General features: G+C 42.0%; 2 protein-coding genes across 3 annotated transcripts in view; both read right to left on the bottom strand.

The window, feature by feature from the left end:
- Positions 1-2,878: 2,878 nt before the first annotated feature.
- LOC103366062 (pannexin-3) lies at positions 2,879-8,795 on the bottom strand. Its single transcript, XM_008293685.1, has 5 exons — positions 8,612-8,795; positions 5,219-5,361; positions 4,600-4,814; positions 3,359-4,110; positions 2,879-2,937 (listed from the first exon to the last, which is right to left on the bottom strand). The coding sequence occupies exons 1-5, from the start codon at positions 8,793-8,795 to the stop codon at positions 2,879-2,881; spliced, it is 1,353 nt and encodes a 450-aa protein (XP_008291907.1).
- A 2,756-nt stretch (positions 8,796-11,551) lies between these two features.
- Positions 11,552-14,928, bottom strand: part of pknox2 (pbx/knotted 1 homeobox 2) — a 41,968-nt gene continuing 38,591 nt past the window's right edge. For both annotated transcript variants that reach the window (XM_008293683.1, XM_008293684.1), the window contains one exon: positions 11,552-14,332. In XM_008293683.1, coding sequence (XP_008291905.1) covers positions 14,064-14,332 — 269 coding nt within the window. In that variant the 3' untranslated portion in view covers positions 11,552-14,063. The remainder of the gene's footprint in view (positions 14,333-14,928) is intronic.

The following is a 14,928-nucleotide window of genomic DNA, read 5'->3' as shown; positions in this document are numbered from 1 at the left end:
TCGATATGAGTGTACTTATATATTTGTAGTGTATAAAGAGGCATGTAGTTAAAGTTTTCAACCTCTTTTTTTTCTCACTGTTTCCCTCCTCTCACTCTTGGCCTTTGTAAGGCGGTTTTAATTAGGTGGTAGTGTAGTCAGTCTCAAGTCAGCCTGATCCTTTACACCCACGGCCCTCCTTTCACCATCCTCTAACACATATATATATCATTGCCATACACAATTGGAACAGGATGAGCGCAAAGTAATTGGATGTTTCCATCTGTTCGCATCAGTAGATTCTCATGCAGAGTTGAGGGAAAGGGTTGGACAACAGAGAGTTGTCAAACTGCATAACAGTACAAATTCAGTCATTTGAATCCAGCGTAGAGCTCGCCGCTGTGTTGTTGCTGCGTAAGAGTTCTATAAAGCCTGTGATGATATTACATTAGCATTGTTTGGATGTAACCGAGTCATCACCATTATCCAGGCAGGCGAAATGACAGCATCGAGCAGACGAGGGATGCCTTTTGAGCTCTCATTTTACTCAATCATATCCTGCTTTAATATGCGGGCATTATGCTGAACATTTTGGGGAACAGAGTGAAAACAGTGGTAGTCGGTGTCCAGCCTGTTGACATAGCTGAAGTCAGTGAAGATTGCCAGCAATTTCTTGATTCCAAAAGGCATTGCTCCAATCACAGCAACACCAGCCTCCTCACACATACTGACTCTGGGAAATTGGCTGCAGCACAGAAGCTTTTACAGGCTCTGGCGGAGGAGTCTGGACCTGGTGAACGTCTGATAAGGCTGATTTAAATGAGACTGCATTCTCTTTTGTTTTGATTACAGGAATTATAAATATCAACAGTGACCCTGCTTGTGATGGAGCCCTAAATTAATATATTGCAGCTATCGGAACAATGCAGGCTGTCGAGTTTGAGCGCAACTCAATGATGCCCTCAAGTGGCTTGAGACAGGCAGCTGCAGCAGACACCGACAACCATATCATTGCACACAGCAGATATTTTTGTTCACGTCTGTCTGTTAAGGTTTGAATTAAGTTTGTTCCCACACAAAAATTGACGTTCATTACTAACCTCTGCCTGCCGGTTCCTTGTTCGGTGCCAAATGGAGAATGGAGGATCCGATGTGACATGCATGGCTGTTGATGACATGAAAAATGTGAAGAAATTCTTTAAAGTTTAAGAGCAAGAGGCGCTTAAAAGTTGAACCATTATTTTAGCTCTGAAAACTGAAATATGCTCTAACTATAAAGTGCCCCATGATCCGTGACTTACCACTTCAATGGAGGAAAAAAAAAAACAGACAGTTTTTTAAAACAAAATGTTTGTAGTCATATGAAATCCTGAAACACATACACAACCTTTATAATTGGACTTGGAAGGAGGGGGCACTTGTTCATTATAAGTCTTAGATCTGCATTGCATTCCTGCTGTACACCAATAGCCCCCCATTACCCACTAGGCAACTGGACTGCCTTTGTGTCTTTGACTACATCAAAATAATTGCTTTCCTCTGTGGATAATTCAGTGTTGCTGCACAGCAGTAATTCTGGGTTTATTCAGTAGAACAGGCTCACATGTTGACACACGTTTGATAGATAACAGGTTTTTTTTTTCTCTTGCTAAGGCTGGATTTAGATACCCTCCAGCCCCCATCCACCTCGGATGGCCTCTGAAACACACATTTAATGTTGGATGCTGCACATTTAACACATATTGGTTGCATCATCTGGATGATTAAATATTTAACATAAATTATATGCAGTCTGATCAGAGACAACTCACTACACTTAACTGTGGCGGACATGGGAGCATAGTGAATTAACACGTGAATAAAATCTTCAATACAGAGACTTTTTGTACCTCTATGACCTCTGTGACGCAAGTGACCGACGAATGACAATAATTATGATAAAGTCTATCATCAAAGTACATTTAAAGACTTTCAGAGTCATTAACTACAGCCTTAATAAAAATTAATTTGTGTTCAAAGTTCCTTTTCTCGAAAGGTTTCTGACATTTGTGCGCAGAGACTGCAGAGAAAAATTACATGTATTAAAAATAAAAGCACTGAAAGAGATGAGTGGCTCTCTGTTGGTCTTCAATAAACAATTTAGTCTGACTTTCTGATGTATTACACTGCAAGATTGTTTGTAAAATTCAACCACATAGGATTTAAGGATGAAGAAAGCACTACTAGTTAAACAGAACGTATTTATTTAGAAATACACAGAATACAGATTTTTATAATTCACAGAAGGCAAAAAACTCACTTGTATTTGTTGATAGAGTAAATAACAATGGAAAGAAGCAAAAAACAAACAAAAGAGTATATAAATTACAGCATTCACTAACCTTACCTCTTAATAAATTCATAAAATGGAAGTCAAAGGAAATTACCAGCTCCAGAATCCATAGCTGCCACTGAACATGTTTTTCTGTCTCTCGTGTAAATGCTGCGTAATTTCAGAATTTCAATTCCTCACAAATGTTGTCATGTTGACAAATGGTGTTCTCTCACAATAACCACAGCAGCCACTTTCATTTGCACACTTGTCTTTGATTACTAGCCTTTTGCTTCCGACTATACGAGTGGTGAGAGACAGAAAGAACGTCTATGGCAGCTGCAGATGCTCAGCTGCTGGAAACTGACAAACCCAGATCCACTGACATTTCCAGCCAGAACAATTTGCCCTGTAATTCTAAAAGAGGCTTTTTTTGTGTGTGTGTCTTCAAACTGCAGAAACTCTTGATTGGTGTCTACAGTCTTTGAGGGTACAGTACTCTTGAAAATCTACTGTAGAGTGTCAACACCTCCCACCCCTTCCTCCACCCACCCAATTGTTATCACATTGATTCAGTCCATAGGAGGCCTAGTAATGACTAAATGGTGCAGTCTCCTTCAACTCATGGTACCCCTGGTGGTTTGGCTCTGTAAGGAGACAGAGAGGGCAGTTAGGGCTAGGAAGTACCACAGATCTATCTCTTTTACATTAGCTTTTAAAAGACTCTTTTAGAAATATAGGTGCTTCTGTTTGGTTTCATACAGGAAGAAGAAAAGCAACACGGCTGTAAACAGCACAGAGAAACGACTGTGTTTTAATTTGGATTCACTGCCTATAGTTGCAGCTGTTTTTCAAACTGCTTCCTCAAGTCCTCTTGAATATGACCTAATTCTGTATTCAGTTAGCGCTGCTAGTGCTGTCCTATATGTAAGGCACTTGTTATTCATTTTCAGAACCTGTGTCTGTAGTCTGGAGGTCACTTTATAATTTTCTGTACATCCCAAATGATGTAGATGAAAATAGCCACTAGCAGAATGCGTTTGAGTGTGTAGATAAGTGTTACAGTACCCAGACTCATATTCTCCTCCACCAGAGGCCTCTTCTCGCTGCAGTTCACCACTCGTCCCTGCGCCGCTCCCAGAATCGTCATGATGTCCACTAAATTTAGCTTCCCTTCTTCCTTGGCCTCCTCTACTTCCTCCGCGAGCTCCATTGCCGCCTCTTCGCGCTCCTCCATCTCTTCTTGGGTCAGCATCGCATTTAAACCCTGTCCTGGAGTTACGTTGCCCACCTGCGGCGGCGCCAGAGAACACAAAGCCCTCACCTGCCCGTAGGACTTCAGGTGAGCGACGTTGGCGCGCAAGAAAAGCAGGAGGACGTTGAGGTCGTTCAGCGGGCAGCCCAGGCGTCTCCGGTTGAGAAGATCCAGAGCCGGGAGGACCTCGTAGACGGTGATGAAGGTGGTGTCCCAAACGAAGAGTCGAATGAGGCTGAAGAGGACGATGGGCGCCAGCAGGACATAGATGGCACCGTTGGCCACGCTTATCACCTGAAAGACCAACTGGCCAATCATTTTACACTGAACCAGTTCAGGAACCCAGATCTGATCACGCAGCATGCCCGTGCGGACGAAGCAGCTGAACTCGTCCTGCAGGAAGGCGGAGAGATGGAAGTAGGCCAGGTAGAGGCAGGCAGCAGTCATGAAGGTCAGGAGAAGGAAGCCGCGCAAGAAAAGCATGCTAACAAGGAAGTAGGAGTTTTGTTTGCACTGCATGTATCTCTCCAGAAGGGGATACTCAAAGTATCGCTTCTTCTTCGCCCTGCAATCAGACAAGCAGAGGAAACAACCATGTTCATGTTCATTCCCAGCTGGAATCGTCCCAACACAACCGCAGTCTTCTACTTTTGGCTACAAGAAGCTGCCCACCACAACCCCCACAACACTGAGACCGTTGGAGGTTAAGAGTCTTGCTCAAGAGCATACAGGGGTGGTTGCAGTGGGAGATGAAACTGAATTGCACTTCGCTTTCCTAAACTATATTTTCCCAGTTTATCAAGAGATTCCAACTGACAGCGAAGCATCACTTCTGTAACATTTGGGCAACATTCCTCACTGGCAGATCATCTGTACTTCCTGCTGCAATGACCTATTTTTCTACAGGAATCATTAAAGATTCATTCGGGGAGGTGCATTCTAGTCTAGGGGCAAATCAACACTCACAAGATCAGGTTACTGAAAACATAAACACGGTCATGGAAGTGCGTTATTTGAAAGTGATAAACATCAGCGAATATTCTCGGTTTCTTACCTCTGCAGCTCGGCCTGAAATGTGAGTGGGTTCTTGGTGCTCTGGCGCATATCCAGAATGCTCTGGGCCAGTCGAATTGAGCGGTTGTACGACTTGTCTAGTTCGTCAATTACGAAGAGCAGGTCCGAGCCCAGTGTGGGCATGACGAGCTGGCGCCAGATCAGAGCCGGCAGGTACATCAACACAGCCATCGCCAGAAGAGAGTAAGGAAACATCTGGACAATGTGAGAGAATCGTGAAAGAAAGAAGACGCAGTTGGAGGGAAAAGGGAAGACAAAGTGGCAGAAAATAGTTCAAAGAATCCAGTGAGTGAAAGGAACGGTGGCTTTACAACCCAGTGTGTTACAAATGACGAAACACAAATCTCTGCTTCAAACTACTCTCCTGTTTGTCACTGTCAGCAGCACTGGCTCTGAATATTTAGCAAATGTTGTTAGCAGGGGGAAAAAAAAAACAACAGTTGTCTGCTTCCTATTAAAGGTCTAAACTGACATTTTCAACGAAGGTTTTGCAAGTTACACTTAAGGAGGAAAATTTTTCAGCATATGTCTGCCAGCAGTTTGTCACTCTAGGAGGGAATAACAAGTCAAGGGAGCCTGATCAGAATCTTTAAACTTACTTTGTGCACCCAGAGAGAGCGTTCCTCAAAGTTCCCATCACTGTCAAACTCGTGATGCATGAGAGAGTCCCAGCAGTACGTGTCTACATAGCTGGCCTGCTTGATGGTGAAATTGCTGGGAGGGAAACAGCTGATCTGAGGCCCTGCAGAATAAACAAATGTCGATCTGTAACATTATCGTCTAATATGGAGGATTGCTCCTATAATCCTGATTTTTTTCAGTTTGCCTGTAAGATATTTCCCGGTACTTGATATCTCTGTCTCACAAGCAACGCAGTACTCAGCGCTGGAGGTCCGTAATACACACATCTGAGCTTCTGCATGCCCTTTTCCTTTTCAGTAGTACAGATTTCCGCCAGAGAAATCATATGTTTCCAAATGGCAACCTGGCATTTAAAAACCCTGGGTGTCTCCATTCCAAGTTTGTGCTTCTCCACCTTATATTTAGTTCACCTTGATATTACCGCATATAGTCTAACCACTTGAATCCAACGCACCCATCTGTCATTTCCCAAGGGTGCTCCACCCTTCAACAGAGAGCTTTTGGGTAGGAAACTGTAAGGGTGTGCCCCACCTCCTTCAGAGTCTTGCAAGAAAACGGTTCTATTTTTTCCCCCTTGCACCCTCCACATCTGCCCGGCTCTGTAAGTAGAAACATACTGCCACTAATTTACTGTCAGGATGTAATTTCTCCTGCCAGACCCTCTCATTATAGCCCAACTATTACAAGGTCCAATTATCTTAAAGGTGTGTATGTGTGTGTGTAATTAATCAGCCACATTTCAAAATTAAAATTTCCATTATTGATAGTGACACCTAAAATGTAATTATGGTCGTATAAATGTGAACTTGTGTAGATATTTAGAGAGACAAGGATAGAGCTTCGGTGTTTAGACTGACATTGAACTCAGACTAAACATTGTTGTCGGTGGTGGTTGGTGTCTCATCTGATTAACTATGTTTAAGGTTACAGGAAGACAGAATGAGCAGGATGGCAAACTATTTCTATGTAGTAAACAATCACCGTCTTCTGCCATATAATCATATATTTATTGTAGTGCACATATTTATAACACATACATATCGTATATATTAAAAAATATATTGAAAAATTGCCTTTTTTAATATATGTATTGCATTTTCACAGCATATATAGACATATTTAATACACATTTTGATAGTTGTACTTTAGCTATGTATGTTTCCTCCTATTTATTTCCCTAAAATATAGATCTCCTGTATGTATTGTCTATTTTGCATTAATGTATTCTAACAGTTCTGTGTTATATTAAAGATAAAATCATCAAATGTACAAAAGCAGTGCTGCATAACAGCAGTTTTTTCTTTGCTAAAACTTGAACTGCTTGACGTAAAACAGGAAAATAAAGTGTGGCTGGTCGAGCATAAGTCTTTATCCCAGCGATATTGATTAAAAATAGGAATATATCTTGCCAGTTGTAAGTGAGACAGATGATGAAACATTACATCCACGGCTTTAGAAGCAGCGTTATATCAGTGTTAGGGGTAGTTTAAGTGACCAGAGGGTTATGGATGAGAATCTATTTCGATAACTCTGCTCAGACATCTAAAAAGTGTTATTTAAGGGTAGGTCTGTGGTTACAAAAATAAACATGGAGTTAAAACTGTACAGAAGTTATGGTTAAAATAAACACTGGCTTTAAATCTGTAACATAAAAAAGAAGTCTCCAGTGCTGTTGTGTTTTATCAACCTACCCATCCGCCCCAACCTCCTCCCCACTCTATTGTGCTTCATCCTTTGTAGCTGTTGCTGAAACGGCCACAAGAGGATGTTGCTACTAAAACATATAATGTGCCATAATTACCAGGTTGCCATTTGAACTAAGAGTTACTGAATGGAGAGCTACAAGATCACATTTATACTTATGCGTAGGTTTAAGTTAAGGTGATATATTGTAACTCTAACCAACACGATTGTGTGTTCCTGTGCAGTTCACTGTGGGAATTCATTTTTTTTCTCCTGGTTTTCTTGTGAGTGCATGTGTTGCCAAATCACCCTAAATAAAAAATGACAGCACATGCCTACTCATAAAATCTTGTAAAATATTCCCTCCTTCAGCTCCCCACCCCTGTGAGACATTTGGCAAAGGGAGAGAGACAAAATTTCTGCCACTGCACCTATCTCCTCCTCCCAATCCCCAATTAACACTGGCAGATCATCCCCGCATTTGTGCCTTGTACAAGATTTCTTGGCTGAGAGTCCAGGTGCAAGTAAACCAGACTCCAGACAGCAGCACAATCAAGCTCTGTTGTGAAACTGACAACCCAGCAGATAGGCAGCCAAGATCCATCAGTTGAGCTGCGTACCCCAGCACCACATCATGTCCTATGCAGCCCCTCACTTCCACCCCCGCCCCTCTCTGGTTAATCAGCGTATCCTCTCATTTGACTCAAATAGAGGGAAGCTGCCATAGAAGAACTTCGCCTTGTAATTACAGTGTGCCAGCGTTAGTGAACGCTGCACTCAATCATCCCTCGTGGCAATTAGCATCAGGAGCATCAGGCTGATTGCAGACCAGCTCTGGAGAAAAGACGTTTAGTTCAAAGTCAAGGGAGTCAGTCTCCTCAGCGATAGACTTGCATTGTGAACCTGCCACGCATATTTTTGGATTGGCAGCTGAGTGATGAAGGACACAGGTTGAGGGCCTGTTTTATTCAAATCGTGTGTATTTCCTCTATTTGAAAACATCAATAAATGCCAATGAGCTGCTGAATGGGTAATGAGCGTGTTGTCACGTCGTTACCGTGGGATGTACGGTGCTGGGGAGGTCTGAACACAGTCAGCAGTTAATGTCCTCCTTTTATTATATGCATTTGATATGCCCTCCCTGCCTATGTCTGGCCTCCCACTTGGAAAGAGCTGTGTAATTATGGCTCTCATTTTTTACTGCTCTTAATAATGACCTTTCTTAGGTAGGAGCTGTAGGAGGGGATGTGTCTGGGTGTAAAGAGAAAAGCTGAGATATGCTTACATGTCACAGTTTTACCTTGAGTTTTGACTTGAACTCTGCCTTTTTTCTTTTTCTTTTTAAATCTTTGAGCTACCTTAAAATAAAATTCCATATGCTGGAGGTATATTAAGTGTGTTTGTTTTATGATATTTCTCCTCAATGCAGTTGAGCAAGTCAATAATATGCAATTCAAGGACGAACATTACACGATTACGACACAGAGGAGACTAACAATGCAGCAGAAACACAGACCACAAAGTCAAAAACAGGAGCACGGAGGGGGGAAGAAAAAAAAAAAGGGCACTCATGAATATACAGTATAATTCAGGGCAAAAGGAAATGGAATACAAAACAGTTGCTCTAACACGGCTTTTAAAAAGCGTAGGGACGGAGAGTTGCTCACCCAGGGAGATCTCACGGGCAAAGGCCATGCTCACCAGCATCAGCGGAAGGCCGACAGACACATACTTGATGACCTTGTCCAGGGGAAGCTCCAGTTCCAGGTGGTTGATCCGGTGTATCCCGGAGCTGTCCTGGAGCAGGGCATCAGATAGCATGGCCTTGGCCGCCGCCTGGGCGATGGACATTCTGAACACCTACCCAGTGATAAGGAAAAAGGTTTATTTTTTTTTGACACGGTCAAGGAGGAAAGGAAGATATCGTGTACTTTTAGTGCTGTTAGTACAAACCGACCTCCTGACCTGTGTCACGTGTCACTGCCTGTATCTTATCTTCCCTGTCATTCCTCAACACATACAATATAATGAGGTAGAAATTCCTTTGCTTTTACTGTATTAAAAGAAAACCTCTACAGTTGCTCCTTCAGTTAAGAGAAAATTCAATCAGAAACTAATATTATTCTAAGGACTTATTCTACACATGATGACAGCCATGGCCACCTTACCTTGTGTCTTCCAGCTTTCTCAGATGATACTGTTTGAAAATAATGTTTCCAGATCCAAAGGGTTCCTCTAAAGATCTGCACAGTGTTGGAAAGCTCCTTAAGTATTCAGGGAGGGCCCAGTAAATGAGAGGTTGGATCTGGGCTGGACCGGGCCGGGCCGGGTCTGGCTCTAATTAAAGAGAGGACATCTGGGAGCATGTAGGCGCCCAGATGGCATTGACTGCAGCAGACCTCCAGTGCTCAACAGTGCCTTGCAGTGGATGTGTGTGTGTGTGTGTGTGTGTACGTGTGCGTTTCTCTGGTGTGTCCACACTGTGAAGCACGCTGGCTCTGGCCCACTTCAAACAAGTGAACCATCGCCAGTGGCTTTTTCAGCCTCTGTCATTCGGATTCTATTTTTTACTGAGCTACAGCCTCAGAGCTGCTACTGTACCATACAATAAGCATGTTTCTCACCCTCATCCTACATGTGTTCGAGAGAGAAGCTAACAGTGAGGCTCTGACTGATGGGGAAGGACGCTGTGATGCAGGGGTTCTGATGTAGTGATATTTTAAACCATACAGTAAGGGAAGCTGTGCTATCGCGTGGGTTACCAGATGGTTTGTTGAAGTGGCTTACAGACAAACAGCAGCTTTTGTATATTTGGCTGATGATCCACTATGCTCAAAAAGCGACTCGCAAACTTTCGCTGAGGAGATGGTGTGTGTTTGGGGTTTATGTTAAAAACAGCTGCTGCATTTGGAAATGATGCTAATGAAAGTGGCAACCAAAAACTTGTAGGCTGTAGACGCACAACAACAAATGTGCCTGAAAGCTGAGGGGAACTGCAGAATCTGGCCCGTTTGTCACTATGAGTCACTCTCAGATACTATTATTCACTCCATCCTGTGTAGAAAAAAAGAAAAGAAGCTTTGATTATTGTAGCTTAGATAATTGAAATGGCAGATTAGATAATGATAGCACTATTTTGGTAACGGGACTGAAAGGCAGGAACAAAATGATGTATACTGTATATGACACTGGTGTTGGTGCATGTTGTTGGTGCCAAACGCTGATCAAAGGGAATACAAAGGAATCATTGGATGTGTCGGGTTTGTGTGTTTAATTTTGGAAAGTCTTTACCTCACTATGAGTTGGCGCCATATTAAAGAAAAAAAAAAAAAGGAATTAGATTTAATTTAAAGGCTTATCAGAAGCCTAAATCCTCTGATGTAGATTTTTACTCTGGAGTATCATCAGTCAGTGAATTTATTCCAGCAGGTGAGCATTATAAATACAGCGTTTATGTTATAAGGCAGTGTTCCAGCTAGTGGACGTGGTGTCGCATTAGTGTAAAAGCTGAGCAAAGATCAACTTCTTTTGCCAGATGAGCTAATGTTTTTTGGATGCAGTGCTCTGTGTTGACCCACTTTGCTGCATCAACACAAACGAACAAGGAGTCTGAGTTTCTTCATGCTGGCCATCTTATAGTTTTCTGTAACAGATAAAAAAGGGGTCATCCAACAAGACAGACTCACTTAGGTCGCCCTTATGCCTTAAATGTAAAACAACAGCTGGGACGTACCTACACTGTTTATGGAGTTGTCCGAAAATATCAAAATACTGGTCTTGTATAACAAATGAAATTAGTGTTATACTGAGGAGAAGGATTTGGAAAGACCCGGGTCAGTTTCTGTTAGGGCTGCCATGTTCTAATAATTCAATAGACAAGAATAAATCTAAATTACTCGGTAAGCTTCTATTTTTTAGCACGAAAGTGTATTTTATTTAACTGGATTAAAGACAAACCACCAACAGTAACACAGTGGTATAAGGAAATGTTTAACCAATGGAAAGAATTAGTGCAAAATTGAGCGGCAATGATGACACCTTTTTGGATCTATGGCGCCCTCTATTGGAATACTTGCCCCGGGCGATCTCCTTCGAAGGGGTTCGGGCTTAACGTGGAGAACTTTGGGCCTAGCCGTTTGAATAAAGAATGATTAGGGCAAATTATTTTTTGTTGTTGTGGCAATTCAGACTGCTCACTGTTCATTGTTTTGTATTTTTATTTATTTTATTTTATTTTTGTTTGGTTTTGTGTTTGTTTGATTATAATCTGTGAAAATTTCAATAAAATATATTTACAAAATCCAACCCAGTATTTGGAGCTATACATTCTGCCATTATTATTATTTATTGTATTCATTGAACCTTTAACCCTGCTGACCTAAAGTGAACCAAAGCAACAACCTGACTCCACAATAATACCATCCCATGATACCGCCTACCATTGCTGTTATATTGATAGACAGATTATTAGATTCACATTTTGTTCCATTTGCTCTCCAACTGCTGCTTTTTTTTTCCTGTTCAGATAGGGCCACTGGCTACTGAAGTCCTTGTGGAATAATTATCGAAGAAATGTTGTGATGTTACCGTCTCAAGCAAGTTATTGTTTTTTTTATTAGACCACTTTAGTAAATATGGCTGATTTCTTCTCCCACACATGAGAACTTTGGACCGTTGCTTCTTAATGTTAATCAATTTCCTAATCACCTCGCCACATGTTGCCTACACCGAGTAGGCCCACTGCAGCTCGCATTCCTCGCATCAGAAAATGAAGGAGGAGTAATGTTGAAGGCGAACAATAACAGATACTTAAGTGCTGCAATTACAGTTTGCCCTTTTATAGGAGGGGGGGGGAGGCAGAAAACAGCGCAGGAATGGAATTACACACATACAAACCGTGTAAAAAACAAACAACAAAAAAAAAAACAATACAGTGATTATCCAAGAAAGCAGATGCCACATTTCAGAAACCTGTGGTCGAAAAGCTCTGCTGGGTTCTTTGAGCTAAAAAAGGTGGGCGAGTGTTTGGGTGGGTGTCTTTCAGCAAGTTCAATCACGGGCTTTGAGCAACGACCAGCAGGTGGAAGGCTACTCGTGTGACAGGAAAACAAGGGAAGTTAAACCGATATTTAGACTACTAACGACAAAAGAATCAGCCTGAGAGGGTCTGGAAGTGCCACATGCATTAGTTTAGCTCCTTTTGTGATACAGTACTCCTGTAACTGTCTAAATATTCCCATGAATCAAACTGTGTGAGAATTCACAGCCCGGCCTAAACAAATGCAGAACTTCCATGAGCCACAAACGGTACCTTTACATGTTTTAATTATTAAAATTGGTCTATTGAAACACAATAGATTATGACAACAAAGTGTACAAATGAAATAGAAATATTCCCCTAGTCTGTCACTTGCTTTGGAAGATCCATTACAAAAAAAAAAAAAAAAAAAAAGCAATTGAGAAAAAAGAATATTAATGAGCAACATACTTCACAATGAACAATCAGAACATTCAATTTAACATGGGTTTTTTTTCTCTTTTTTTTCCTAGACATCTTCACATTAGAAACGAGTGAGTCCGTTTGTGTGTTTTAGTACAAAACAGAGAGCTGAAATTCATTCACAGTTTCTGCAAAAAGCCTTCACGTAAAACGGAAAGAGACGTCGGTACTAAGTCTCGTATCTCTTTCTTATTTTTCCTCAAAAGTGTCTTCTTCCTTTTTAAAAAAAAACTGTTTGTCAGTACATGACATTGGCTCCAAAGTCACCGGCCATCTCTGCGTGATTTCCGTCGGTGTTGAAGTCTGTGGTGACCGGCGGGGCTCGCCGGTGCTCTTACGCTGTGACAAAAATCACCCAAGGTCAGAAAAATACACAAGCAGTTTTTCTACGAGTCGATGGTTGGAGTCAAGTACGTATGCGCACGGCCGCCGGCTATTTCATCAGCCTTATTCAGAAACTGTCGTGTTGTTCCTTGAGCTAATCTGCGGCCACACACACACACACACACAAAATAAACTGAATAAATATGCAAACCTTCAACACCAGAATACAAACATATGAAAAAATCCAATATACATACTATATGTGCAGTCAGTATACACTGGTTTACTACAGTTTTTTTTTTTTTTTGCTCATGGGAGAAGAAAAAAATAAACTAAGATTGTTTCAAAAAAGTCATGCTCGAAAAGATTTGCTGCAGCAGTGAGTCATGTGTGTGTCTCTCGTGAAGAGGAAACACGGCAAATGAGAGCGCTGTTCGACCTGAGAACCTATGAGTCATTTAAAAGGCGTGAATGATGTCCCAGCAGTAGAAGCCAACATATACAGTCACTTCTGCAGATATGTGGACAGCATTACACAACCCCCTTCCCCCCCCATCCCATCCCATCCCATCCCATCCTTTATGTTAATCCTTGCTCATTTTTAGGATGTGAAATGGCACATTAGCTGCAAAGTGAAAGTGTGGACTGTCAGTTAAAAATGAGTCGCATGAAACAAACTGTTAAAAAAAGAAGCTGCAGCCCTTTTCGTAACAAAGTTCCGGTGCCGAACGATTACATTCAGTATTTGTTTACACATACAGTCAAAATTTCTCACTGTGCAAAGAGTTTTCTTTCTTTTCTTTTCTTTTTTTTGATGCATGTGAAACTATTTCTCATTTTCCAGAACATCCCGTCTCTCTGACAGCACCCAGCATCTTTACCTGTCACTTGCTAATGCTAAAAATATCCTCAGTTTTGAACTGACAGTAATTTTTTTTTTCTCCACCTTTTTAGTTCCTGTGCCATTTCTTTCCAAAAATAACAGACCTATAGAGTACAAAAAAATGTGCTACTATCCAAATATTTCAAGAGAGCTCACTGCCGGGGAACATACTATAGCAAAATGCAACAACACAAATTCATCGTTAAACTAATATTCTTCCTCTATAATCATGATTGTGATGGTCGTTGTGTCTGATTAGGCTCCGCACAAGAGTTTCTGATGAAGACTTGATACGCCCTTAAATGCTCTCAAGAGTCACTCGACATTAGAGCCATGCTAGGTGAGTCTGGATGAGGATGTGTTCACTTGACAACCGGAGTCAAAGTTCACGTAGCTCCTTCCTCCTAATGGACTACTCCAGCTCCTCTCTGTGCTCCATGCTCAGATCTCTCCTTCCCCCTACCCTGCTCGACATCTGCCTCCCCCTGTCGTGCTCTTCCTCGCCGTCCTCTTCCTCCTCTTCCTCCTCCATCCCTTCCTCCTCTTCCTCCTCCTCCTCCTCCTCTTCGTCCTCCTCCTCCGTGCCGTCCATGGAGTCGTCGGCTCCCAGCATGGCTTGCTGCATGGCCAGGGTGGCCGAGTCTGAGGACAGCGACTGGAGGCTGTCCATGCTCAGCGGGTCTAAGGAGAGGAGGGTGGGTTTAATCACCATCGATCATTCAAATTGCTGGTTTGTGGAGGCATCTAACTAATGAAAAGTTTTGTTAAGTTGCAGCTATGGGGCCTGTATTTGTTTATTTTCTTAAGAGCAAATATCCAACCTCCTGTAAGGTGGCACAATTCACATTCATCTAAGTGATGCTGCAAACTGCATACACGGCCTGTGTAAAGCTCAACCTGCCTCTGCCGTGCTTGTAAATCTACGCTGGACCTTTGTTAAACAACGCTGATGAAACCTAACAGCCATCCCTTGATCTACAGCAGTTGACTGTTCCCAGTTCCACCCTTGCATCCTTCCTATATTACTTATGCAAATAATAAATGCAGGTGCTTCTTCACATTCTTCTGCTTTTACCTGCATCAACTGCAGTATGGAGATAGTAGAAGATAAATTACACCCAGCGACTAAAATCTATAACCCACTCTGGGCTTTGACAAGAGAAATGAAACGGTTCCCTTGGGTGACTGAAATCTGCTACCTCTTCTTCTTTTTTCTAACTATTCTCAAGAGACCAGAGAACAGTTTTAAAAAACAAGCTTAGATTCAGTTTATGATT

This window comes from Stegastes partitus, unplaced genomic scaffold, assembly GCF_000690725.1.
Source record: "Stegastes partitus isolate 25-593 unplaced genomic scaffold, Stegastes_partitus-1.0.2 Scaffold902, whole genome shotgun sequence".
In the NCBI taxonomy this organism is placed as follows: Eukaryota; Metazoa; Chordata; class Actinopteri; family Pomacentridae; genus Stegastes; species Stegastes partitus.
This window is presented reverse-complemented; position numbering and strand designations above follow the sequence as displayed.